General features: G+C 46.7%; 1 protein-coding gene across 2 annotated transcripts; it reads left to right on the forward strand.

Annotated features, from left to right (window-relative positions):
- The first annotated feature begins 10,258 nt into the window (after positions 1-10,258).
- On the forward strand, positions 10,259-25,485 carry SFT2D1 (SFT2 domain containing 1). 2 transcript variants are annotated; one of them, XM_060115275.1, is made up of 8 exons: positions 10,259-10,362; positions 17,805-17,891; positions 18,460-18,542; positions 19,528-19,609; positions 20,558-20,593; positions 21,971-22,029; positions 23,791-23,820; positions 25,268-25,485. In XM_060115275.1, exons 1-8 carry the CDS (start codon positions 10,300-10,302, stop codon positions 25,305-25,307), a joined length of 480 nt encoding a protein of 159 aa, XP_059971258.1. In that variant the 5' UTR covers positions 10,259-10,299; the 3' UTR covers positions 25,308-25,485. The 2 variants fall into 2 exon arrangements, with proteins under 2 accessions (XP_059971258.1, XP_059971260.1); XM_060115277.1 differs by lacking the exon at positions 17,805-17,891.
- Positions 25,486-25,869: the final 384 nt, after the last annotated feature.

The raw sequence follows: 25,869 nt of genomic DNA on the forward strand, positions 1-25,869 counted from the left end.
TGAGAGTCAAGGACACCCAGGGGCAGTGAGCATACCTAGAGGTCAGATACTCGTTTCTAAGTATGAGTTTCCAACAGAGGAAACAGTACTCCTTGGAAAACGGTCAACTCCAGCGTGGGGTTAGGAAAACACACGATGAGCTTGGAACATTTTTATGGTGCCAGAAATTAAGGCAGTGCTGAAAAAATCATGAGGGCATGTTGAAAGAACACAGGAGCCTGTTTGAAGAGCCCCAGTGGCCAAACCTGGGACAATTTTGGCAATAAAATAATGATAGTAATTACTAATCCATAGAATAAAATCAATACCCATAAATCCATAGTCATATCAATGAAGAACGAATGAATGAATGGATGAATGAATGAATGAATACACACACACATACATACATACATACATACATGCATACAGCAGAGAAGGGAGAGTTCTTCCTTATAGTAGAATTACAAAGGTAAATGTAAATGATGGAAACAGAAAATTTCCCTTAGGCCGACACCACAGTAATAATGGGCCTAGGCCAGAACCATCTACTGGTGCTAAACGTGGTGGTGTGGGCATGATGAGGAATCACATAGCTGCAGTCTCAATGTATCTCCTCCAAGGTGTGTACCAATTACAGATGGGAAAACAGTGACTCTACAGCAAGGACACATGGCTGACGCCACTGGAATAAAGTTAACAGAACAGTGGTCCCTCATTATCCGAGGGTGATTGGTTCCAGGACCCCCCTCGGACACCAAAATCCACAGGTGCTCAAGTCCCTTGTATACAGTGGTGTAGTATTTGCATATAACCCATGCACATCCTCCTATACTTTAAATCATCTCTAGATAACTTAAAACACCTATTAAAAGGTCAATGCCATGTAGTTGTAAGTACAATGTAAATACTATGTAAATATCTGCTGGCACCTGAAACTCAAGGTTTGCTTCTTGGAACTTTCTGGAAAAATTTATTTTTAATGTTCTCATTCAACCTCAGTCGGTTGAATCCACCAGATTCGGAACCCACGGATACGGAGGACAGACTGTGTCTGTAATAAGACATATCAACACACGTCTTTCCTGACAGGATGCACTGAGAATTCTGCGGTATTCCTGCCCCAAAACACGTAAGCTCAGTGTAATTGTGAGGAAATATCAGATTAGCCCAAAGCAAAGGACATTCTACAGAATCACTTGCCAGGAATCTCCCAAAGTGCTCAGGTTGTGAAAGAGGAAGGAAGCCTGCAGACCCGCTAGGGGCTGAGGAGTCGTGGCCGCTGAGCCCATTGGGACTGGGTCCTGGACACAAAGAAGCACATTAGGGGGACAGTTGGAGAAACGCCAATAGAGTCTACAGCTTAGTTAATGGTATTGCATCCACATTAATTTCCTGGTTTTATCCCTGCGGTCTGGTGATGTAAGATGTCAACATTAGGCAGAATTAGGTGAAGGGTATGAGCAAACTCTACTATGCTTGCAATATTTTTTCAAGTCTAAAGTTATTCTGAAAGGAGACTCCTGAAGGACAAAGATGAGCTACTATAAAAATTGTGACATTATAATAACAAGTGTATAGGAAGCACTTAAGATGCTCTGGGTACTTTACATACCACCGTGTTCCCTCTTCCACAGATAGAGACTGGACACAAAGAGGTTAGATAGCTTGTCTGAGATCAGGCACCCAGCAAGGGGCTCAGGGTTTGAACCTAGGTCTTTAAGACCAGAACCCACCACCCAACCACTAAGCAACATGGTCAACCTCAGTCCCCAGTAACCGTGGAACGTTCACCTAAGACAAGTTCTGACGTGTTAATTGCCGGTAGTCGCAGCAGCAAAGATGTTTGTCTTATTTTACCTGATCTCAGCTCAAGTTCCATAAGAGTACAGGCATCTGCCATCCAGCTGGAGTTTTCCTAACTGGAACTCAGATAACACACAGCAGTCAGAGAAAATAATTTTCATCCTGTGGAAGCAATACAACCAGTACGAGAGGAAGTCCTTCCAGAAAGCCTGGAGCACAGAGCTGCCTTCCTAGGCGCAGGCCTAACCCTCTGTGCTTTCCCCTGTTTACACTGGCACTTGTGAGCTGGTCCCCAGGCAGAGGTGCAAGATCAAGGCCAAAAGAAATAAAGGGGATGGAGGCTCCTAAATATGAGCTAGAAAGAAAGAAAGAGAAGGGCCGGGGTGGGGGTGGTGAGGAGGGAGGAATTTGTATGTCGTTGTCAGTTTTAGCAGCCCATTAAATATTTGGGGTTTTCAATAAAATACACAAATCATTAAGATCTCCTATGCCCTCCACCTGTCTGCAGGGAGGACACTGCTCTTCCTGTGTTAAGCTGTGATGCCCCAGGGACACAGTCACTGGGCTGGGCTGGAAGAGACTCTGCTCTCCCCCACTTTGGGGAGCAAGGAGCACCTGAGGGAGAAGGTGGAAACCGCAGGCACCTGCTTCTCCTCCCGGACGCAGGTGGTTCCCAAAGCGGCTTTGCCCTCCTTGGCTCTCTCCAGGCTTGAGACTCTTTTGTGGCCAAATTACGCCCCCTTGTGGCCTCACAAGATTCAAACCCTGAGGTCATGGAGTTGTGATTTGTGTTCAGCTAATGTTTGTTGTAAGGAATATAACAACACTTTTAAAAACACATACATCCTCCTTATTAGAATCTCCCTTTCACCTCCTAACATATACATGAAAACCTAGGACAAAAAGCTCACACGTTTCTCAGATTCAGCGTCTGGGCCAGTTCAGGCAGGGCCAAGACTGTCTGAAAAAAGTGCTTTAGATTGTACAACTTTTATTTTTTTGTTTGTTTGTAACCAACCCTTCTGCAAGAGTGATTAACAATGAAATTGATGCAAAAACAAATCTACCCCTTAACCGCCTTCTGCCTTCGGTTCCCAGGCTGACCGCCCCTCTCACACGTAACCTCGGTGAAGCCACTCGAGTGTTGGCTGAGTCCTTCTTGGAGAATGGCCGCCTCACACCAGGTCACGTCCGTCCCCAGGGGCAGCTCCTGTCCAGTGACAGGTGGATGCAGAAGTGGAGGCCTGGACCTTTGCCCTCACGATGGGTTGCCTCACGGGATGGGCTCGAAGCCTCTGCCTAGACTCTATGCCATCGTCTGGGTGCACACCTGCTCCTGTCACGCCCCTGCCGGGGCTGGTCCTGTGTCCTGCACACAGACACCTGCCGTGCTGTCTCCGTGGGAACCCAGTCGGGGCAGGTGGTAAGGACCTGACCTGTGTGTAAGGGAGCCCCACGCAGGTGTGAAAGCCGAGGTACTGTCATCTGCGTTTCACTGGTCAGCGGGATGGGAGCCGCATCAGAGCAGGAGAAGGGATGCCCGCCGAGGGGGGCCGAGGCTTGGGCTCTGCAGAGAGTTGAGATGGAGAAAGAAGAACGGAATCGATACAGATTTGGGAAGTAAGGTCTCTGGAATTCGGCAGCAAATCCTTGTTTTTAAACCAAGTATCCCTCCAAATCTGCCTCCTGAATAAAGCTGCCTCGGGATCTCCCTGTTTCCCTAGTGGAGGCCAGTGCTTGCACACTTCACTGTGCATATTCATCACAGAGGGGCCCGGTAGCAGGAAGCCCTCACTCCAGGGCCTGAGGCTCTACACTTCCAAAATGGTCCCAGGTGCTGCCTTCAGGGACCATGAACGTCCAAAGTTAAAATTCACCTTGTGATGTCTCGCTTTTGTTCATTTCTGATTAAATATCATTTCAAAAATTAATTTGTAACTTCTTTAAGGGTGAGATAGTATCTTTTTCTTCTCTGAACAAAATAACAAGTACACAACAAATGCACGTTAATCTACTAATTCCTTAAAAGGCAGATTGTGTTATTTTTAATTGGACTGTAATTTAGTTGCACTGATACACACTCTTTTTCTATAGATTGCATCCTGGTCGCAGTTACCATGGGAACATATTTTAACCATTCGTGTAATACTGCAGTCATGTTTCCATCATCTAGTAGGGATATAGCAAATGGAGTGGGAGAAATAAATTATCAAAATGCTGGATTTACCTTTGCTTTTAAGCAAGCAACATCCAAAACTTGTTTATAGCTGGTTCATTCATTCAAAGTCGTGAGAGGGTCCCTTGCTTTGAGGGACTAGTAAAGGAGCCTCCTGAAGACCTCAAATGGACATTAATAGGGTGACTGGAAGCTCCATTTACAGCAGAGCTGTGACCTCAGCAGGGATTTTATGGCTGACACCACCACCTGTTGACAGAAAGACAGAAAGAGCAGAGTTCTGTTCTTACCTACCAGGCTCTCTGCTCTCTCTCAGGAAACAGGATTTGGGGGCGGCATTTTCTCTCGTCAAGGGGTTTGAGATATAAAAACTTCTCCCCTGGGGAATTCCCTGGATGTCCGGTGGTTAAGACTTTGCCTTTCAATACAGGAGGTGCAGGTTTGATCTCTGGTTGGGGAGCTAAGATCCCACATGCCTCAGGCCCAAAAAAGCCAAAACATTAAAAAAAAATAAGTAATATTGTAACAAATTCAATAAAGACTTTAAAAATGGTTCACATCAAAAAATCTTAAGAAAAACAAACAAAAAAACGTTTCTCCCCTGGAAAGACATAATGCCCAACAGATAATCATAAAAAGAATCACCTCTGTGTCTTTCTTTGGAATAACACATTTGAGCAAAATTAAGCAGCAGGATATTTTCCGAAAGAGCAGATCTTTGGCGGACACACCCTTCACTCAGCACCCAGTGGCTCACGCAGCTCGGTGTGTGAGAAGGGAGCCTGAGGGTCAAGGCACACTGCACACCATTTAGCCCACACATGGCGAAGGTTCGGACCCTCTCCTCCTCAGTAGTGGCATGAGGGCCTGTGAGCGCCCGCGGTGGAAGCAATGCCTGGCTTATCTTGGCCGTTTGAATGCTCAGCTGTATCTTTCTAGACCTCACCAGCCCGCTGAAGGGACAGCTACACACAGGACATGCTCAACACATAACTGTTCCTTTATTGACACCTAGATTTACCTTCTCCCCTACAATTACCTTCAGACGTCGTATTGAGGCAAATTATGTCTCAGGTTCTTTAAATATGCTCTCGTTATTGTTACCCATGTATTCATTCTATAAACATCCTCTGAGCTTCTATCACGGGGTGGGGTCTGGACACGAGGCAGTCTAGTGGGATGACCGACCTCGGCCAGGCAAATTTGGGGAGAGACTGGTGACCCTGTTTAGGGATGGACAGAGCATGAGGAGGGCGCTGGGCTCGGGCCGCTGGCCACGTCGTAAAAGGTCTGGGAGGGCTTCCCTGAGGAGGAGACCCAGAGGTCAAGTGGGCATTGGCCAAGAAAGGAAGTTTGGAGGAGCTGGGGGTGGGCATTGGGGGACACGGGGAGCAAGATTTCAAGCAACGAGAACAGGCCGGATGCCGCAGACTCTGAGCACAGAGGCCTGGCTAAACATGTGGGTCTCCACGTGTGCTTACATGGTGTGCGTGAAGGCATGCACGTACGTGTGCCCCTGTATGTGTTGTGGAAAGAAAGATGTGGTGATGTGTGAGGCCGGAGAGAGGAGCCGGGGCTGGGTCAGGACCAGCTCTGTGCGTTACTCTAACCTATCCTGCCCTTTATTATCACGATAGCGCCTTTTACTCTGAGGCTGGAGTGGAGTCCTTGGAGGTTTTTCAGCAGAGGAGTGAGATGAATAGATTTACAATGACCTCCACGCCACGTGTGGAGAACGGCCGGCTGCGGGGCCAGATGACGGATTGGTTGGAGCTGATGTCGGCCACTTCTGTGCCGTGTGTGTTCTGGGACCGTGGCGTTGTCAAACCACATGCTGTTTGTCTGCCCGCCCGTCTGCCTTTCCCTGGGTGCGGGAGCAGTCTGGCGACCATCTCAGGGTCCCTGCTGACCCGGGAGCGTGGCGACGGTGCCCACCTCCTGTTCCAGTGGGACACTTTGTGTCGCTCTTATGGCAGCGCTTGTCAGGGCGCTCCGCTTTGTTTCCAGGGATGTGGTCGGGAGGCAGAAAGGAATGAAGGTCTCTCCATCCCCACCCCTGCACAATGACAGCTGGTCCCCACCCTCTGCCTGGGGCAGCCTCACGGCCTTAACGGGCAACCAACTTGGTTCACTCACAAAGCATTCTGGGGCCTCAGTCCTCAAGGAAGAAAAGCTATTGCGTTCCATTTTGTGCCAAGCTTTGCTATCATGTCCAGAGAAGGGATTAAGGCAAGCTTATGGAACAGAGTAAAGGGCCAGTGATGAACTGTCACCAGCTCTATCCCAACTCATGGCTGCTGCACTCTCTCTAAGGCCCTTCTAGCCGCTCAGGGGCTGAGAGTCAAGTGTAATTTCCTACCTGAATTGTCACTGGAGTGTCTGATACATCTTTCTACAAAGTACTGTATGAAACTTAAGAAATGGGAATAGGAAACTTGAGATGTTTTGTATTGTCTTTGTTTCAAAATGCTTAAAATGTTTCCATGGGGAAGGGTTCCCGCAGAGGCTCATCAGGTGGTACCTCTCTCCTAAGGCCCCTCTGGGAACCCAGCCTCTTTCACCACAGTCAGCTGTGGGGTGGGGTCCCTTGGGGGCAGAGGTCTTGAGGTGGGATGGAGTGGCCTCCGGAATGGACCACACGTCTCCCAGGGGGGACCTCAGCGTCCCTGACCGGGGGCTCTGCTGGAACTTGTTGCTTCCTTCACTCGGGCTCCCCTGCGGGCTGGTCAAGGGACAGAGGGCGGGTGGGTGGAGGGAGGAGGGACCGATCGCAGGAGCGGAGACCCCCTCGGGAAGCCTGGAAGGAAGCGGGGACTCTCGTCTCGGGGCCCAGGAAACATGTTCTCAAGCTTTGCGTCTCACCACTTGGAACCGCCTCCTGCTTGTCCGGCTGCCTCGTGTTTGGATAGGCCATTGCCTCTGGAAAGCTCTGTGGCTGGGAAGCAGGAAGAGGAAGGAAGTAGGAAGCTCCCGGCTTTTGTTCTAGGATTCTGGGCACGGGCTTCCTTACAGTCTGTTCACTAGGATGTGTCAGCCAAAAAAAAAAAACATGCAGGAGGCTGCAAATAGGAAGAGGCTATTTGGGGTCCTAAGAATTGCAATTTGGGAGACAGATTCAGGGCAACCCCAAAGGAGTGTTCCAAGGAAGAGAAAGGGTCAGGGGCATCTGAAGACACAAAGCCAGGAAAAAAGAAAACAAGCCAGGAGGCTGTTAAAGGTTGTCTGGCAAGAACCGTGACTGACAGTCGCAAGTGAGAGAAGATTTGTCCTTAAGGAATCATCAGTTGTTTTAGGGAAGGGGTCCAATAAGTAGATAGACTGTCTCAAGTTATTTTAGGGTAAGGGTCCGATAAGTATCTTGTGTTTCTGGCAGGTGCTCTGGACAACTTCATCAGGTCAAAAGGTCAGATTCCATCCAGGCTGAGGCATGCACGTCACCTTCCTCCGTGGCTTCCTGGTTCCAGGTCACAGAGCTCTCTGAGCAATAATGACTCCGTTTAGATTTTCCTTCCACAGATGGGAAGGGAGACAGGGACCCAGAGCAGACATTAGACACGATGAAACAACAGTAATGGTTAGAATCACAAAACCCAGCATTTGTTCAACACTTAGCATGTGGTAGGCCCTGTGCTTACACCTATAGTTGATCCTTGTCATCTGCAGGTTACGTTTGATAAAGTCACTGCAAACACTGGTTTACGAAGACTGAGGCCCCACTCCTGCAGACACAGGTCAAGGTCCTGCGAGCCTCTGACTGCGCGTTCCTCAACTGATCAACCCATAACCTTGTCTGAAGTGATTCTGTTTAAAAACTTCGTATTCGGTATGTATTATTCATTAATGTGGAACTCACAGACATCAGCATGTAACAGCCTGAATGAAGCTTCTCTAACACATATTTTTTTTCCATAAGCCTTCTTGTGCTTAGGACACTAGACAGCACTTCAGCGCTAGGCTTGGGGGCTATTTTAAACAGTGAGATCACCAAGAAAAGGCACAAGTATGTGAAAAAATGTAGCAGTAAGCAGACCGCAAGAATGGCGCCTGTTTGCAGTATGAGCTGAAACAAGAAGGCACATCACAGCCTTGTTCCACCCCAGCCGTGATGGTGAGTGTTGGGTGACTAACTTTTCACTGTTCTGCACATGTCCTGAGTGACTGCGAAAGTGCCTGCAAGTATTGATCTCGGGGTTACAAATAAATTTTGGCAAGTAGGTGAATTTGTAATATAGAACCCCTGAATAATTAGGGTCGATTGATGTATTATTTTATTTAATCCTCATAACAACCCTGCAAGATAGGGACTATTATCACCTTTATTTTCACATATCAGAAAGTGAAACAGGAGTTTAGGTTGACTTGCCCCAAACCACACAGCTACAAAATGGGGGAGCCAGGATTCTAACCCAGGCAGTCTGACTATGGAGCCTAGACTCTTATTCAATTATCTCCATTGGGTTATGACTTCAATGAATTTTATGTGGTATTTTTTAGAAAACTAAGCTTGGCTCATAGGGCATGAGAAGTGAAAAGGCCCAAATCACATTCTTAATTCTTCAATATTCTTTTCTAAGTAAAATTTCTTACACCCAAGTACAGGTTGAAAATTATGAAACTGCCCTTTTTAGGTTAAACACAATTGGACACTGGCAAATTCCATGGCTCAACTTCACATATCCTTGGAAAGCTTTCTCCCCATTAGTAGAGGTATGAGTTTATTTCATCTTTTTGCATACGCAAAACTAAAGTTACTATACTTCAAAAGGAAAAAATTTAGAGACTGTATAGATGTACTCTTATTATAGAAGCACACAGGTTTATTATTTCATAGCATTTTTCTGCTCTATTTTCTGATCTTTTTAAGTTAAGGACAAAAGAATAGGATCTCACACTTCAGTATAAATAGGTCAAATGTAAGTATTTTCCACCTAAAAGATGCTGAACATTGGACTGTTTTATCAGAGCAAGTGTATCATCTGTTTCTCTAGGGGTCTTACCATGTGTTTTCTATCTCATTGTGATTAGATAAATTCTACTGAAGGCAGTAAGGATGGGCAATAAAAGCCTTTGGGGCTCCACCTTTTAATTGTCACATTTTAGGGAAGGAACGGAGTAGGTAATGTAATAAAACAAAACAGTAGGCATTTCATCACGATCACACCAAACTGGAAAGCAGGAGTGTATTTATGGAAAGCTCCAGGATTCTCTGGAATTCACACTATACAGGAAGCCCTAGTTTCTCATCTCTCCTTAGCAAGGTAGGGAATAAGAGAGAAAAGAAGTCACTACCGGCAGACGGAGAAGATGGCAGACTAGTGTCTCCGATAAACCACCTTATCGGGGTTTGGATGCCAGTTTCTTTTATAGCACAGAAAGGGGTTAGAGACGAGGAAGTAAAGTAAAAAGGCCGTACGTTTTGCAAACATTCCTTGGAACTGCCAGCCTGGGTGAGGGGATGTGTTAATGTCTTTTTTTTTTTCTTTTTGGCAGCCATCCACAGGTGGGCAGGGTGAGACTGTCTCCCTGGGAAACGAAGAGAGGCGCTTTAGTGTAACATCCAGGCAGAGGGGCAGGGTTCCCTGGGGCAGGCCATTATATATGTGTATGATTACACCAACAAAAGCGACGAAAAGCAAAGGCTGAAATCAAAGAAACAGACGGGAACAGGGAGTCGGATTTAGCTCTTCCCTGTTACACCACCAGCGCCCAAAGCCTGCCCCTTGTCCCCGGACTCCCTTCGAGCGGAGATACTCGGAGGACGGCAGTTTAGAACGGAATCCCTGCCAGTATTGGCACAAGGGCCCCCAGCCTTCTTCTGTCGGGCCTGGAAGCCGGTCTAGGGCACGGGGCCTCAGTACTGGACCTGAGTCTGCAGACCTAGACTTCTAGTCCCGGCACTGGAGTCAGGGTCCTTAGGCCTGGACGTGGGCCCAAGGCACGCGGCTTCAAGGACACTCGTGAGGATCCGCGTTCGTGGGTCTATTCATCCAACAAGCAACGGCTGTGCGCACCTCTGGGTCCCGACTCCCGGAGATGGGAGGCAGCGACTGCTGAACCCGAGCGCGAGTGACCGCGACTCTCCGCGTCCTTCCCTGACAGCTTCCGCCCCGCAGGCCGGCGGGATGCGAGCGCAACGCGGACGCCCTCGGCCACAGGGCCCACACAGGCCGGCGGCGGAACCCGACGCGCATGCGCACGCTGCTACGGGGGCGCAAGGGCCGCGCCGACGCGCCGACGCGCCGGAAGCGGGATACCCGGACTTCCTGTCGACCCCAAGAGTTTCCGGTTCCGGGTTTCTCGGAGGGCGAGAAGGGCCGTTGCGGCCCGGGAGCAGGGCCATGGAGAAGCTGCGGCGAGTCCTGAGCGGCCAGGACGACGAGGAGCAGGGCCTGACTGCACAGGTAGGGAGCCTGCTTCCGGGTTGAACGTGTGTTGGGGCGGGGCCGCGGAGCGTGGGCAGCGGGCCGCTTTTACCTGCGGAGGTGATGCGGGAGGGTGCCACGGTCCTCCCGAGAAGAACTTGGGGCGCTTTCCAGGTTTCCGTGTAGTCTGCAGAAGCTCACTTTGAGACTCCCCCCCGCTCACATTTGGCCTTGCGACTCTCAGGAATGTACTTCGCTGCCTGTCTTCCTTTCCCAAATAACCCATCTGCCTCCACGCTGCTCTCCCCCAGCCTCCGCTTGGTTTTCTGCGCCTGGTGTAGACTCTGAACTCGGGCTGGTAGCGCAGTAGGTGTGCGGGTACTCGTCCTGCCAGCTGCATAAGCTGAAATCTTAAAGCTTCGTTGCATCCGTTAGACCCTGGAATTAAGTGAGTGTGTGTATGTTTTTTGGAAGGAGGGAGACTGGAGGGAGAAAAGAAAAAAACACAGGTCATTGAGAAGTGAAATAATACTGAATTGAAAGTTGTCTGTTGAACCCTCATACGCGGTTTTTTTAAAAAAAACCTTGTCTTCGTACTTTACCCACGAGACTGATAACGGTTACTTCCTTTAAAAGGAGGAATAAAAATAGTGCAGCAGGAACTGCTTTGTAAGTATCTTTGTTATTTGCATGCAGACAAATTCTTGCCTGCCTGTCACAGAAGTGGAACTTTTAAAATGAAACGGTATTACATAAGGACCTTTTATTTGTCCCTTCTCTTGTCCTAACTTCCTTCCTTGTTATAAACAGCACCTCTTGTGAACAGGATTCTGGACTAGTCTGTGAGGGTTCAGAGACTGAAAGCCAGGCATCTGCTCTAAGTGAACTCTAACCAGTTTGGCAAATCGTAATGGTAATACAAGAACCCATAAATGATAATATGAGAAACGTCCATTAGGCAGCAATGGCTTACCCAGCTCATTTATTTATTTATTTTAATTTTTAAATAAATTTATTTATTTTATTTTATTTTTGGCTGCATGGGGTCTTATTTGCTGTGCGCGGGCTTTCTCTGGTTGTGGCGAGGAGGGCTACTCCTCTTTGCCGTGTGTGGGCTTCTCATTGCTGTGGTTTCTCTTGTTGCGGAGCACGGGCTCTAGGCGCGCAGGCTTCAATAGTTGTGGCACGTGGGCTCAGTAGTTGTGGTGTGCGGGCTCAGTGTTTGTGGCTCGTGGGCTCAGTAGTTGTGGCTCACAGGTTCTAGAGCGCAGGCTCAGTAGTTGTGGCACACAGGCTTAGTTGCCCCGTGGCATGTGGGATCTTCCCGGACCAGGGATCGAACCCGTGTCCCCTGCATTGGCAGGCGGATTCTTAACCACTGCGCCACGAGGGAAGCCCCCAGCTCATTTATTAAACCACTGTTTTGTGCTTCACATTATGTTCTAGGTCTGTGCTATACAAACAGTAGCCCTAGCGACATGTGGCTATTTAAATTTAAGTTAAATAAAATTTAAAATTCCTTTCTCAGCCATACCAGCCACATTTTAGGTGCTGGGTGGGCAAGTAAGTTAGTGGCTGATGCATAGGACAGTACATGCTTGGGGCATTCCATTGCAGGAAGTCCTGTTAGACTGAGCTGCTCTAAACCTTGGGGTCATGAAGGTGATGGTGCCACTTCTCTTGAGCCCACTCTCTAGAGGGAAGAAAAATTATGTAGAGAAGTCATTGACCAAAGATTGGAGTGATTGACTGGAATGGACAAGTGCAGTGAGTTCAGAGGAGGTGATCATTTATTCAGTCAACAAATATTTTGGTGCCTGCATATGTTTGGCTCTGTTCAAGATGCTGGTGTTATAACAGTGACCAAAACAAAGGCCTCCCCTACATGGAACTTACATTTTAATTGGGGAAAACAGTTAATAAACAAGTAAATATAAAAATATGTCAGCCAATGATAAGTGCCATGGAAGAAGGTAAAGCAGGTGGATGAGGTTGGGATCATCTTGTTGTGTTGGATGGTCAGGGAAGATGTCTCTGTTAGGGTGACGTTAACGGCATAGATCTGAAGAGCACTGGGATGTCTGGGTAACTCGTACAAGTAAATATCTTACAGCTCCTGCAAATATACATCCTGAGAACAGTGCTCAGCATGTTCAAGGCCGTAAAGAGGCCAGGGTGTCTGGAGACAAGGGCTGGGGAAGTGGGAGGGTAGGAGGTGGGCTCCAGGTCACGTGGGATCTTGCAGGACAGTAAGGACTTTAGCCTTTACTCTGAGCGTGCTGAGGAGCCGTTGGGTTTTGAGCAGAGCGGGCATGTGACTGCCTTGGACTTTAAAGGGTCGCCCTGGCTGGTCTGTGGAGAACAGACTGCAGGGGCAAGAGTGGCAGCTGGAGCCTGGTCAGAGGACTAGGGTAGTGGTCCTGGGAAGGGACCTGGGTCAGGGAGGTGGGAGTGACGGTGGTTTAAAGTGAGAGTGGCCAGGCTCTGTAAATGGTCCGAGTGCGGAGCTGACGGGTTGGGTGTGAGAGTGCTGCTGGAGGGGCCCGGGTGCCTCTGGTTTTGACCTGAGCCACTGGAGAGATGGAGTCGCCCTTGACTGGGACGTGGAAGGCGCACGTTGGGGGGTCATCTGGATGTTGAGTGAGATGCCAGCTAGCATCTGAGTGCAGATTCTAGAGTTCATGGGAGGAAGTACTTGAGATAACGAAGGGATTGTGAGTAAGTAGAAAAGGGAGAAGGCCCAGGGTTTGACCTCTGGAGCTTTCAGTGAGGAGCTCAGGAGACTGAGGGAACCTGGAGAGGGCCAGGTCCTGGCAGAGACTAGCTCAGCAGCTCAAGCAGAGCCACAAATGAAGGGGCTAATTCAGCCGCAGATCACTTCCTGCGATGTAACCAGCCCGGGGCTAAAACCAGGGACGGGCAGTGATCTGGGGTCTGATGGGGCAGCGAAGGCCTGGGGTCAGGCAGTTTTATGGACTCTGAGGTCAGGGGAGGAGGGCGAGCGGAAGGGCCGAGGGGGATGAGTCAGGAGGAGCGTGTCCCCTGTTGGACAGGGAGCTCTCCTAAGGGCCTCAGACAAAGAGCCTCGGGGCTGGGGGTGCAGGGAGGTGAAAGGGCAGGGCCAGCAGCTGTCCTTGCCTGCAGCTCCTCTTGGGCTGTGGGCCCGGCAGCTTCCCCACGCGCCTTTTTTTTTTTTTTTTTTTTGCGGTACGCGGGCCTTTCACTGCTGTGGCCTCTCCCGTTGCGGAGCACAGGCTCCGGACGCGCAGTCTCAGCGGCCATGGCTCACAGGCCCAGCCGCTCCTTGGCATGTGGGATCTTCCCGGACAGGGGCACGGACCCGTGTCCCCTGCATCGGCAGGCGGACTCTCAACCACTGCGCCACCAGGGAAGCCCCACCCCCACCCCCGCGCCTTTTAACCAAGAACCAGGCCCTCACCTGGCATTTAGCACCCAGGAGCACCCAGTAGGTATTTGTTGAGTGAATCAGTGAATGACTGAGCAGAGGCTGGAGGGTGAAGTCAGGCTTTTTGTCTGTTTAAGATGGAAGAGGCGTACGCATGTTCACAGGTTGATGGAAGGGGGTCTCTGCAAGAACGTGGTTCCCTGTTGTACACGGGGAGAAAAGCCAGCCGTGTCAGTTCCCTGGGACGTCAGAGGGCTTGGCCTCTAAAGCAGGGCGGACACGTTGGCCTTTGCCCCTGTGCGGTGGTCCGGGGCCAGGAAGGGAGGGTGAGTGTTCCCAAGGTGAGCTTGGCGTTTGGCAACAGCCAGCAGTGCAGGGCATCCCCACGGGGCTTCCATTTTCTGTGGGAAAGAGAGGAAGTGTGTCTGCTGACTGGGGAGGTGCCAGGGCGGGGACTGGAGGGTTGAAATGGAGGTGGATTGGCAGGGTCGGTGGGTGACAGTGAGAAGGCAGGTCAACTTAAACAACAGTGCACTTGGGATGCCTGGCAGGCAGTGCCCAGGGCCCCTTGAAGTTGGTGATGACCTGGTTAGGATGCCATGTCCTGCCGTGTGACTCCACCCAGAGGAATAGGAAGGAGGTCTTGAGTCATGCCAGGGTTTTGCTGGTGATGGATCAGAAAGGGAACTTTCGCTTTTTTATTGAAGTAAAGGAGGGGATAAAGGGGCCCGAGAGCCTGCGAAGCGTCGAGGCAGGAGCCCTTGAATCAGTGCCCTGGGGAGGATGTCGCAGCTGGGGAGCATGTGGCCTGGACTTGGAGATGGAGTGATTTCGGGGAGTGCGAGTCCCTGGGTCTCTGAGTGGAGGGGAGAGCAGAGGCCGTCGGAGAGGAGAGAGTGAGAAAAAGCCTGGGCTGTCCACATGGATGTAGAAAACACTCAAGACTCTGCTAGGATCTGGGGCAGGACCTGTGGTCGGGCTCCTGAGTGAGAGAGGATGCCTGGGAGAGTGGTAGGTGACGGCGATGAGGAGCCTCTGGGTAAGGGGAGGGGACCCCTGAGGAGGTGGGGTCAGGACCGCACTGGAGAGGGCCATAGGCGCCTGCTTCTGTGCTCGCTGTCTGCTCGTCTTTATCCCATTGTCCACCATTGTCTCTGGAGGAGCAGTTCTAGGAATTCAGTGTATGTGGTGGTTCCCTTTATCCGAGTGGTGGTGGCCCGGGAGCCAGGCCCAGGTGCCCGCGCTGTTCCCCTGTGATGGTGTCCTTCTCCTCCCGGCTTCTCCATCCCCTAGGAAGGCAGCTCGTGTCTGTGCCATGGGTTCATTCCTTCACCTGTAATGTTGGTGCGGTGAAGACGTTTTCCTCCATTGTTTCCAACTTTTTTTTTTTTTTTTTAATAAGTTCTAGTTCTAGGTGAGGTTGATTTATTGCAGCAGGAAGAGGGCACCGGAGAATGGGAGAGTCGCCCCTGCTCTCACAAGGTTTATTCTTTGCTTCCTCTTCCTTTGATAACAAATAAGTAAAATAACTGGTGGCAATTTCAATGTGTATTTCTTTGCTAATATTAAATTTACGAGATCAAAATAGTTGCTGGGTTTGGTGGGGTCCTTCCTGATCCCGTTGGACACGCACGTCACACCTACAAGCTCATGCTAACGCGGGTCTGCAGGGTCAGGGCTCCCTCCGTCTCCCTTATGGACAGGGAAGTGCCTGGTTTTCTTGCATGGTGGGCACTGTATCATTTTCCCAATTGGGAGTTAGGGAATCTGTGATTTGTTTCTGTATCCTGGACAATCTGAAGGGCTTGCGACAGGTCATTTGCTTGTGGATCAAATATTCCAAACTTACAAATGGAAAGAATTTGTTACATGTTTCGATTTAAAGATCACTTGGCTGATGGTAATGAGAGGAAAAATATCTACTGTTATACAGATGACTCTGCTTAATACTGAGTTGAACTTAAGAACAATGGGGTGATTGAAACTTGTAAAAGGAAATAAAAACAGATGCTTCTTCCACTCTCATTAAGTCCTCACATCGTCATGTATTCGCACTGACCACTTAGAAACCCTGCTTACTTAGGATACTGTTTCTACTTTTTTACAAACCAGTAGATCATACCCTGTGCGATATGCAGTCTTCAGGGTTTATTCTGTTCTGTGTATTCTACGTGATCAGATAAAAATGAAATTTAGATGTTTTTATAGGCAGGATCATTCTTTGTTTAAAATACAGTGATCAGTTTTAGTATAAACAGATGACATTGCTGGAAACAAGAATGTCTGTGGATTAAAGCAGATTTTTAAAAATATTTAAAATGTGTTCAAAAGTGATGGATGTTACATTGACAGAATCTTTAGTTGTTTTTATCTACTTTTCATGCTACATAAGGATTCACAGATCAATCTATTGAGGTAAGGAATTTTGAGCTTTTGTATATAAAACTTTGTATTTTTGCATCATTATTCTTGAAAATACATTATAAGCATGTGGTCTTTTAAGTATATGATAATGCAAGTTAATAATAATTTTGGAATATAAATCCTTATTGTATATTTCTAGTTTCTTGAGACATCTGTTGTTGATACTTCTTCAGCCTTGTTGGGGAAATGAGTTTTAATGGTGTCCTTAGTAATGTACATGTGTACTTACATTCGCAACAGTGTAGATGGACCTAGAGAGTATTAAGCTTAATGAAGAGAAAGACAAGTTGTGTATGTTATTGCTTATGTGTGGAATCTAAAAAATAAAACGTGTATAACAGAACAGAAGCAGACTCACAGGTATGGAGAACAAACTAGTGTTTACCAATGGGGAGAGAAGGGGGAGGGGCAGTATAGGAGGGGGGATTAAGAGATACAAACTGGTGTGTATAAAGTAGCTAAGCAGCTGAGATGTATTGTACAGCGCAGGGAAAAATCCCCATTATTTTGTAGTAACCTTAAAGGGAATATAATTCATAAAAATATTGAATCACTGTGCTGTACAGCTGAAAGTAATGCAATATTTAAATAATATAATAATATTATCAGTACTTCAGTTACACTGTGTAACTGTGTGCTTAATCGTTACTGTGTGCCACATCATCGTGTGACGTGTGTGGAGTGCGGCCCCGTATAATCTGGTTGGAGTCCGCGTGACATGCGGGGATGTGGTCCCCCTGCAGTTAATTCACGCGCGTTCCAAAGTGCGTTTCTAATAACGGTTGTGAGGACGCCAGGGCTTCCGTGACTTGTAGCTGCGGTTGTCAGATGTGCCCCGTGGTAGACGCTGCGGGGGCTCCCCAGGTCGCAGTCACCGGGCGCCCGTGCCCACCGCCCTGCAGCTCACAGCTGTCCTCTTGTGCTCACGCTGTAGCTCCTGCAGCAGCCTGGGCCCTCCGCCCGCAGCCTGCAGCCAGCGACCAGCTGCTGGGAGGGGGTTCCCGAAGGGCGGCCTGGCCTCAAGCGGCACAGATGGTGAGCTGCGGTGCTCCCTGAGCTCCAGCTGCAAGCAGGGCCTCGCTGGTCCCTCCCCTTCTCCGTCCAGCTTCCTTCCCTTGCCTGAGGGCTCCCCCCACCCCCAGAGAGAGGTTCCGGCAGAACAGTCCCCGTGTCAGGCTCTGCATGTAGGGGCTTTGCCGAGACGTCCTCGGGCATAGAGATGTTGGGAGAAGGTGTGTGTCCATGAGTCCACCTCAACACCTGTCAACATTTTGCCCGTCTTGTTTCATCTTTCCCCTGCTTTTCAATCGATGAGTACTTTGTAAGGCATCTCATAGCTTATGTCATTTCGTCCACGTCAGTGCTTCTCCTGTCCCTAACCGGTGCGAGCTTTTGTCTAAAACCGTGTGACAGTACTGCTGTTATCGCACCTGGCAGAGTTCACAGTGACTCCTCAGGACTGGCTCATGCCCAGACCTGTTGATATTCCCCTTCACGGCCCTGGAATCGTAATGTTCTTAACAGTACAACGTGCAAAGTAAAACAGATTCACTGTCTATGTTAACATGAAGCTTTGCTTTCATGTAGTAGAAAGCATCACATTGGCAAGTGGTGATCTTAAAACACGTTCCAATTCCCCTTCTCTCCTCAGGTCCTGGACGCCTCGTCCCTCGGTTTCCACACCAGGCTGAAGTGGTTTGCCATATGCTTTGCCAGTGGCGTCCTCTTCTCTGTTCTTGTGCGTTAAGGCTATACGTTGCTTCGTGATTTCTCTTTTGTGTGAGACTGATCATTCCATTTAGTCCCAACAAGCAGTCCACTTTAGCTGGACTGTTCTGATGGGACCTATTTAGTCCCCTGAAATAAAGGGGTAGAGATCAGTAAAAAGATGCAGAGATTAATATTTTGGGGGGTTTATGGATTGTTAAAATAATTTCATTTAAGAAAGATCAGTGTGTATTAGGAGAGTTGCAGTCAGTGATTTAGATGTGAGTTAGATTTTTGACTTGCCATTTATAGAAAGAATACTTAAGTAGAGTGAGATTTACTTAAATGTATAAAGGAAGTTAGGTAATGGCTCATTTATATATACTTATATGCAAATAGGCAGAAGATTCAAATTAGCAAATAACATTGAAAATTAACTACTTTTTAATAAACTATATAGAGACTATATATTAATACATTTATACATAACCTTTATAATATTATATATATTCTATTATTACTATTATAGTAGCACATTTATATTTTAATCTATTACAATGTTAAAATTACTTTTAAATAACTATAATATCTTAACTCAGGGAACTGGATTGCTGTGGCTTCCTGGTGGCATAAAGCTTTTTGCAGTGTTTTATACACTTGGAAATATTGCTGCCTTAGCCAGGTATGTAAAGAAGTTTGGCTTCTCAGAATATTTCATTTGCTATCATTATCAAAATTTTCTTTTTTAATAGGATATATTTCTGTAGATCTATACATACTGTGAATTCAAAATTTACATTCATTTAATAGATACTTAGACTCCTGCTGTGTGCCAGCTGCCCTAATAGAGTGTTCATGGTGAGAGTAGCCAGCATTTGGAGGTTCTTACTGTGTGCCAGGCACTATCCTAAGTGTTCTGTGTCTGTCACCCCATTTGTGAGGTGGGCACTGTTATCACCCCATCTTATAGCAGGGTGTAGTAGCACGGGGCAGGGGGGTCACTCCCCGGGGAGGTGCCTAGTGAGGTGACCAGGCCTGGTTCCCACCCGACAGCCCCCCAGAGTCCCGGCTTATAGCTGCCTTGGCGAGGGGACCATCAGATGCTCAGCCGACCAGCGGTGGAAGCAGATCGGGGGTGGCAGTGCCAGGCCCAGGAGTTGGACGGGGCCACACAGTGGCAGTGACTCCGAGGACTGTGCACTGGGCATTCGGGGAGTCCCCCCTGGGGTCCTCGGGGGCCTCTCTGGGGGAGTTGATGTCTGTTAGTGTAGCTGTCACATTTACGAGCTCTCAGCTTTCAGAGGTGAGCTCCTGCCTCTTCAGGGACGTTCTGCATCAGAGGTGCTGCCCAGTGCAGGGGGCGTGAGCCGTGGCCAAGCTCAGTCAGCTCTCCTGGGCTCGCCCCGATGCCCCTCCTCAGACCGCAGCCTGGGCCGGCCTCAGCGGTCGCGCTCACCGGCGCTGTGAGTGATTCGTGAGAGGCGTTCCTGTGTCACAGAAGACAGAAGGATTAACGTTTCCTTCTAATGTTAAGGAAAAATGCAACAGACTTAGTGAGATTTTCTAATTAAACTAACATAGGATTTCTTTTCTTAAAAGTACTTATTTTTACGTAGCCAGACAAGTTAATAGCTCCCTCTCTCATTTCTTTTATTTGTTTCAAATAGTACGTGCTTTTTAATGGGACCCATGAAACAACTGAAGAAAATGTTTGAAACAACGAGATTGCTTGCAACGATTGTTATGCTTGTAAGTAAATAATGATACTTTAAAAAAACTTTTTTTGAGTTTTTTTTTCTTTTTGCATTACTTTGTGAGGTACTAATGTTATAATTCTCTTGTTGAATATGCCAGTCACATTCTTCAGGCCGTGTGTTTAAAGAGTTTGGATTATGTAGCATTACCTAAAATGACTGGCTGGGTGAATCCTCCTGTTTGCTTTTGTGGATTCTAACAGTGTAGCTGTGTGTATTGCACGTGAAAATGAGAGCTGCATGTATTTCATTTTCAGGCCCCATGGAGCACCTTAATGGACCCCTGTGTGTGCTTTCTGGAGGGTGGGCCTGGAAGACGGGTCACTTCTGGGTCCATATGAGGCTTCTCAGGGCGAGTTGGCTTAATTTTGATGGCCTGTCACCTGGCCTTTGTCGCTCCCCTGTTGGACTGTTGCACAAATACCTAGGCCTCCATCTCCGCGCCTGTCCCCACTGCTTTCCCTGCCTCTCCTTGTCTCTCCCCTGCCTCCTCTGGGGGACATGGCTGTGGAATGACAGTGCAGTCTCTCTGTGTGAAATCATTCTAACAGGTTCCTATGTAAAGCTAAGTTAAGCAGAACTTCCTGTACAGGAGCGGTTGTACTGAGTCCCGTGGTGGCGGCTTGAATGAGTACACGGTAGTGCAGGCATTCATAAATCCGTAACACCAGCTGCTGTCACTGTCACTCATTCTTGAAACAGTCTCTCTGTTGGCTTAGTCAACAGTGATTTATTATGTGCTTTCAGTTTGCCAAGGAATATTGCAGCAGTCACAGACTTTAAAATAATATTCAGGGAATATATAAGGACAACTAGAGTAAACGGTCTCATGAATTTTGTTCTCTAGTGTGTTATCGTGCAAACTGAATGCAGAACAGTGTATGCATTTTTGTTACGCTTTGGAAAAGGCTCAAATTGACCATTTTTCTTTCCTTTCCTGTAGTTGTGTTTCATACTTACCCTGTGTGCTGCTCTTTGGGTAAGTTACCTCAGTCGTATCTGCTTTCTACTAACTGTGTGGCCCCTCACCAGGTAGAGTGTCATTGCACCATCATCTCCAAGGAGCTCAAAGTCTGGTTTCTTAAAACCCACCAAAGACTGGGTGTCCCTAAAACCTAGTTAGTGGCTAGGCTTGCAGTGGATTCTGCCACCTACAACAGACAGAAGTGAGCTCGTGCTTGCTTCCAGGCCAGACTGGCCCCTCCCTCAGGCCCGGGGCCGTAAGAGGCCCTCGCTGAGGGTCTGTGTGCTCTGTGTGCTGTGCTGATAGCCTCGCTGTGCTGTGGCTCTAGGATGGGGAGTGCATCGTGAGCATCAGGGTGTCCACACAGTGAGGAGAAAGGGCCAGAAAACAAACCCAAACAAATTAACACAGAGGGACAAAAGGACTTAAATTATTCTTGCCCCACTTACGGATGAGGTGAACGGCTCCCCATTAGCCTTCAGAGAAGTTACTTTATTACAATTTGGTTTATTCGTTGATGCGCCTGATTCTTCATTGCATTTGCTTATTGTCCCTTATCTACCTCCAGAGGGGTCTGAGGAGGTCCTTGAGCTCCCAGGAACACTGCGCACCTTAAAGAAGACGGGGTGGCATACGACACACTGCAGAAACGTTCATCAAAAATGTTCTGCTTTTAATTTTGATGATTTAAGGACCGGACTTTAGTTATGCAAGAAAGCACTTAATACCTCATTTCTCAGTGATAACTTAAAAGAATTTTCCTAAACAATCTTCGCATATCCCTATGGAAAATTGATTTCTGGTTTGGAAAGGTCCAGCAGTCTGTTTATAAGCAGTAGATTAAAAATAAGTGAAAAGTAAATAAATAAAAATTTAAAATAAAGATGGACAAGAAATTCTAAAAATAGATCATTTTAAAACAACTATGGAAACTTTATTTTACATTATTCCAGAAGATCACAATAAAATACAGTTTCAGTTCAAAAAATAACTCAAGAAAATGAACAAGTGTGAATGAGAAAGATACGTAAATTCCACACAGGATACAGATCTAATAACCAATGTGTATTTTAGAAAGGTTAACCTTGACTTAAAGGACCTAACATGAGAGAGATTTAATATTTTCGGCCTGTGCAGTTATTTCATTAATGTTTAATGCCATATACTTAGCAGCATTTGAATAAATGGAATCAGAGAATTCTAGAAAGAAGATACAATTTATGGATATGGAATTCTCAGATCTACTGAAACTTAAATTTGTCATACTAGGATTTAGTGAAATAAGTGGAGCTATCGTTTATATTTTTGAAGGGAAGGAGCTGAACTTGCTTGTGAAAAATATTTTTTTAAAAAATGTTTAACTCATTGTTTCTTTGTCTTTGCTGTTGTCAGTGGCATAAGAAGGGGCTGGCTTTATTATTCTGCATATTGCAGTTCTTGTCAATGACCTGGTAAGTCGTACACTAGATAGAAAGTTAAAATTTCCTAAGCAGTGCCGCGCGTTGTGTTCTGAGCCTGTAAGCCTAGGAAGGTCATTGGCATTTTACCGGGTCAGGTAAGCCTGTGCCTTGGAGGGGAAGGGCCTCCTGAGAGGTCCGGTGCCTGAGGTCTGCGGTGTGTCCTGGGGGGCCTAAATGTGGGAGAGCTGAGGAGAGTTGGGGGCTGTGCTTGCCCAGGCACACAGGGCTGCGTTCACTTCTTCTCTAATGTGTGAAAGAGAAGTGCTAGGAAACGCAGGTGGTGCCACACGAACCCTGAAGTCCAGGCCGAGTCACAGGAGGAGTCCGAGGGCACGGCGGGGAACCACTCACTTTGCCTGGTATTGCCGAGCACCCGCCAAGTGAGTTCATTCTGGTGCCGACTCCTCGGCGAGGCTGCTCTGCCCTTGCCTCTCCCTGCGGCGTCCTCCCCTCCGAGTGTTCAGTCACGCCGTCCTTCCTGATCGCTGCCTCCCCAGGCCACGTTCAGGTCCTGGGCTGAGGGCCCAGCGAATACATGATTGAATTGAATGTGCCCTCCTTGCACGCTCCCGCGTCAGACCAGAAAGGTGTTTTTCACGTACAAAATATTTCTACGAGTAGTGTTCTTCCTTTTTCTTTAGAGCTCAGTCTTGTTTGCTTCCTTGCAATCGTCAGTAAACCCCTTCCTGACTTTGCTGTTTTAAATTTCTCTTCTTTTTTTTTTTTTTTTTTTTGCGGTATGCGGGCCTCTCACTGCTGTGGCCTCTCCCGTTGCGGAGCACAGGCTCTGGACGCGCAGGCTCAGCGGCCATGGCTCACGGGCCCAGCCGCTCTGCGGCATGTGGGATCTTCCTGGACCGGGGCACGAACCCGTGTGCCCCGCATTGGCAGGCGGACTCTCAACCACTGCGCCACCAGGGAAGCCCTAAATTTCTCCTTTTTGATATCACCCAATCTGAGATCAGTCTTTGTTTTGGTGCTGTTTCTACCTTTCCACTGATGGAATGTCAACAGATGTTAAATGCAATTCTCTACGTGTTACAAAAGAATCTTATGATGTTTTACTCTTTTTCAGTGAAATGTGGAAAAATTTAAATCTTTGTTATTTTCTATTAATATGTTGCTTTTTATTGCTAATCTGTACTTAATGATTGCTTTATCCCTGAAGGAGAGTGCAGTTTATTCTGTTATTTTATAGTTTTTATTTATTTTTATTTTTTTTCTTTTTGCGGTATGTGGGCCTCTCACTGTTGTGGCCTCTCCCGTTGCGGAGCACAGGCTCCGGATGCACAGGCCCAGCGGCCATGGCTCACGGGCCCAGCCGCTCCGCGGCATATGGGATCCTCCCAGACCGGGGCACGAACCCGTATCCCCTGCATCGGCAGGTGGACTCTTAACCACTTGCGCCACCAGGGAGGCCCTATAGTTTTTATTTTTAAAAAATAACTTGAAAGGGGTAATACAACAGGCTTTTAATTACAACGGGCTTCAGCAGGCATCAGAATCAGAGTTTGTTAAAAGCACATTGCTTACTGAGACGCAGTTTCTCATTCAGGAGGTGACGGGAGGTTGGGCGCCCAGGAATCTGCGTTTTTAACAAGTTCCCCGGTGATGCTGTATGCCGTCAGGGGTCATACTTTGAGAATCACTGTGCAATAGTCTACTGCTTCATTTTTTATGGTGTTAGAATATGGCCATCTGGTAAAAAGGAAACCATCATTTAGTTTCAATGTTCTTGAATTTTTCTTGCAGGTATAGTCTGTCATACATCCCGTATGCAAGGTGAGCTTGTTTCAATTCTGTCTTGTTTCTGCTCCTCTAATTCTCTTTACACAGATACGTGAATTTTAGTAATTTTCATATTAAAATATGATTTAAAAGGCTGTTTTTGGTTGACTTTGACTTTTTTCCCAAAAGGAAATTATTTTTTAAATGAGTGGAATAGAAACTTTCAATATCAAGTAAAAAAACATGTTGAACAGATGTAACAGGTAGGCTGGGAATGTACTTCTGATTTACCACCTGAACATTTGCAGTTAGGGGATTTTGGCAAGAGATTCTAGATCCTTCCACGACTGCAAGTATTCAGTAAATAGGATATGGAGACTTCAGCAAAAATAAATTCTATATTAAAAAAAAAGGAAGTTAATGAAAAAATGAGTCTGATATAGAAGTGTTTGTTTTAAGCCAGTAGAAACATATTTATTCTGTATGTCAAGAGGTAATTGCCGTTTTCTTGTATCTTTTCAGAGATATGTACTAATTTAATTGTGGAGGAAAAAACAAATACTTAATTGCAGTCTTAAATCTGACCGATTTGGAGGAATATTCTGTTGAGGCACAGCTTTGTTTCCTTGTGAAATTTGGAAACATAGGTTGCGTATGAAAAACAGCAGAATTGTATGCCTGATATGAACAGTGAAGGAAATTGATAGAAATTCTATTTTTATTCAGTTTCAAATGGATGATTCTTTTTGATGAACACTTAAAAGGAGAAAAGCAAAGCAGGGTCAACTAAAGGAGAGCAGGCTTAGAACAGGAGCACAGAGGTAACTTGCCAGTGCTCAGGACCTTAGCTGGGAGAGCTCTTGCTGTTTCTCAACGAGGGGAAAAGGTGCCCCAAAATGATGTCCACTGCCGTAGAGCTGGAGCTCACAGCCAGGGCAGGGCGTCTGGACAGTGACCAGCCTCCCCAGGAGTGTCGGACCCTGCCCTTGAGAGCAGCATACAGTCTGTCTGTACATCTCCAGTCTGTTTTGTTGGTGCTCACCTTTAACAGTCCGTATTAATATAACAACAGTTCAAACTAACTGTTGTGAAGAGAAATGTGAAAGGCAAATGAGGTTTTTCTCATGAATTTTTTTGGAATTCTTAGGGACACAGTTATAAACATTCTGCTTTTTAAAATCCAGTTCATTGTTTCTTTTTAAAAATACTTTTGCTGTTTTTGGTATTTACATTTATTTCTTCATAATAAAATTAGCATATGTTGTTTAAGATTTCTAAATAAATAAATACCATTTTAGCAACTATCAAATTATTTCCATGTCTCAGTTCTTGATGTCAAGTGATATTCAACAAAGTTTTAATTACGGAAAGGTACTGGGGGTTCCACTGAGTTCTGATGGGAAAAGGTGATCGTGTGTTCCTCTCTCGGCAGGAATCTTTTTGCAAGTTCACTCTGGAGGCAGATTATTATATTGTTTTTCCTCTTTTGTTTTTTCACCAGGGATGCGGTAATTAAATGCTGTTCTTCTTTGCTGAGTTAAAAATCAGAAACTCTTTGAAAAGACCAATTTGAAAGCTGATGTTCTGTTTTTGGTGAAGTATACTTTTCCTGATACAGTAATCACTCCAAAAAAACAACTACACTGACCATTTAAGACCATTCTGTATACTGATAAAAACTACATGCTAATTAAACTGTTAAGTGCTTCTGACGTTAAATTCATTTTGTGTCATTAAGATGCTCTTCCAGAGATAAGGAGATTTTAATCATTGCCAATTGTAAATGATTTTTAGCCAGTTTTTTAATCTTTTCTAAACAGCATCTGAGATGTGTATATTTAAGGGTGAACCTATGCTGCAAGATATATTCAGCTTTTTTGGTGGTTTTAAAATGTCTACATTTTAAAAATACCTTTTTAAAATAAAAACTTTAAATGTGAAAATTTTTATAAGCTAAAAATCGCTAATTATATGTAATAAAAATAATATATAAATCTTTATAATTTTGAAATAAACCCACACTTGGGAAAAACATTTTCTTGATCAAATTTATGTTTTAAGTGGGTGGTACATTGATTCAGTTGAATAAAATTTAGTTTGGGC

Source organism: Mesoplodon densirostris, chromosome 12 (genome assembly GCF_025265405.1).
Source record: "Mesoplodon densirostris isolate mMesDen1 chromosome 12, mMesDen1 primary haplotype, whole genome shotgun sequence".
NCBI classification, from domain to species: Eukaryota; Metazoa; Chordata; class Mammalia; order Artiodactyla; family Ziphiidae; genus Mesoplodon; species Mesoplodon densirostris.

Excerpts from the sequence above, each read along its gene's own strand:
- SFT2D1 (XM_060115275.1), top strand. The coding sequence starts at position 10,300 with ATGGAGAAGCTGCGGCGAGTCCTGAGCGGCCAGGACGACGAGGAGCAG. Across the intron at positions 10,363-17,804 it reads AGCAGGGCCTGACTGCACAG|GTCCTGGACGCCTCGTCCCT; the intron begins GTAGGGAGCCTG and ends TTCTCTCCTCAG. Across the intron at positions 20,594-21,970 it reads CCCTGTGTGCTGCTCTTTGG|TGGCATAAGAAGGGGCTGGC; the intron begins GTAAGTTACCTC and ends TGCTGTTGTCAG.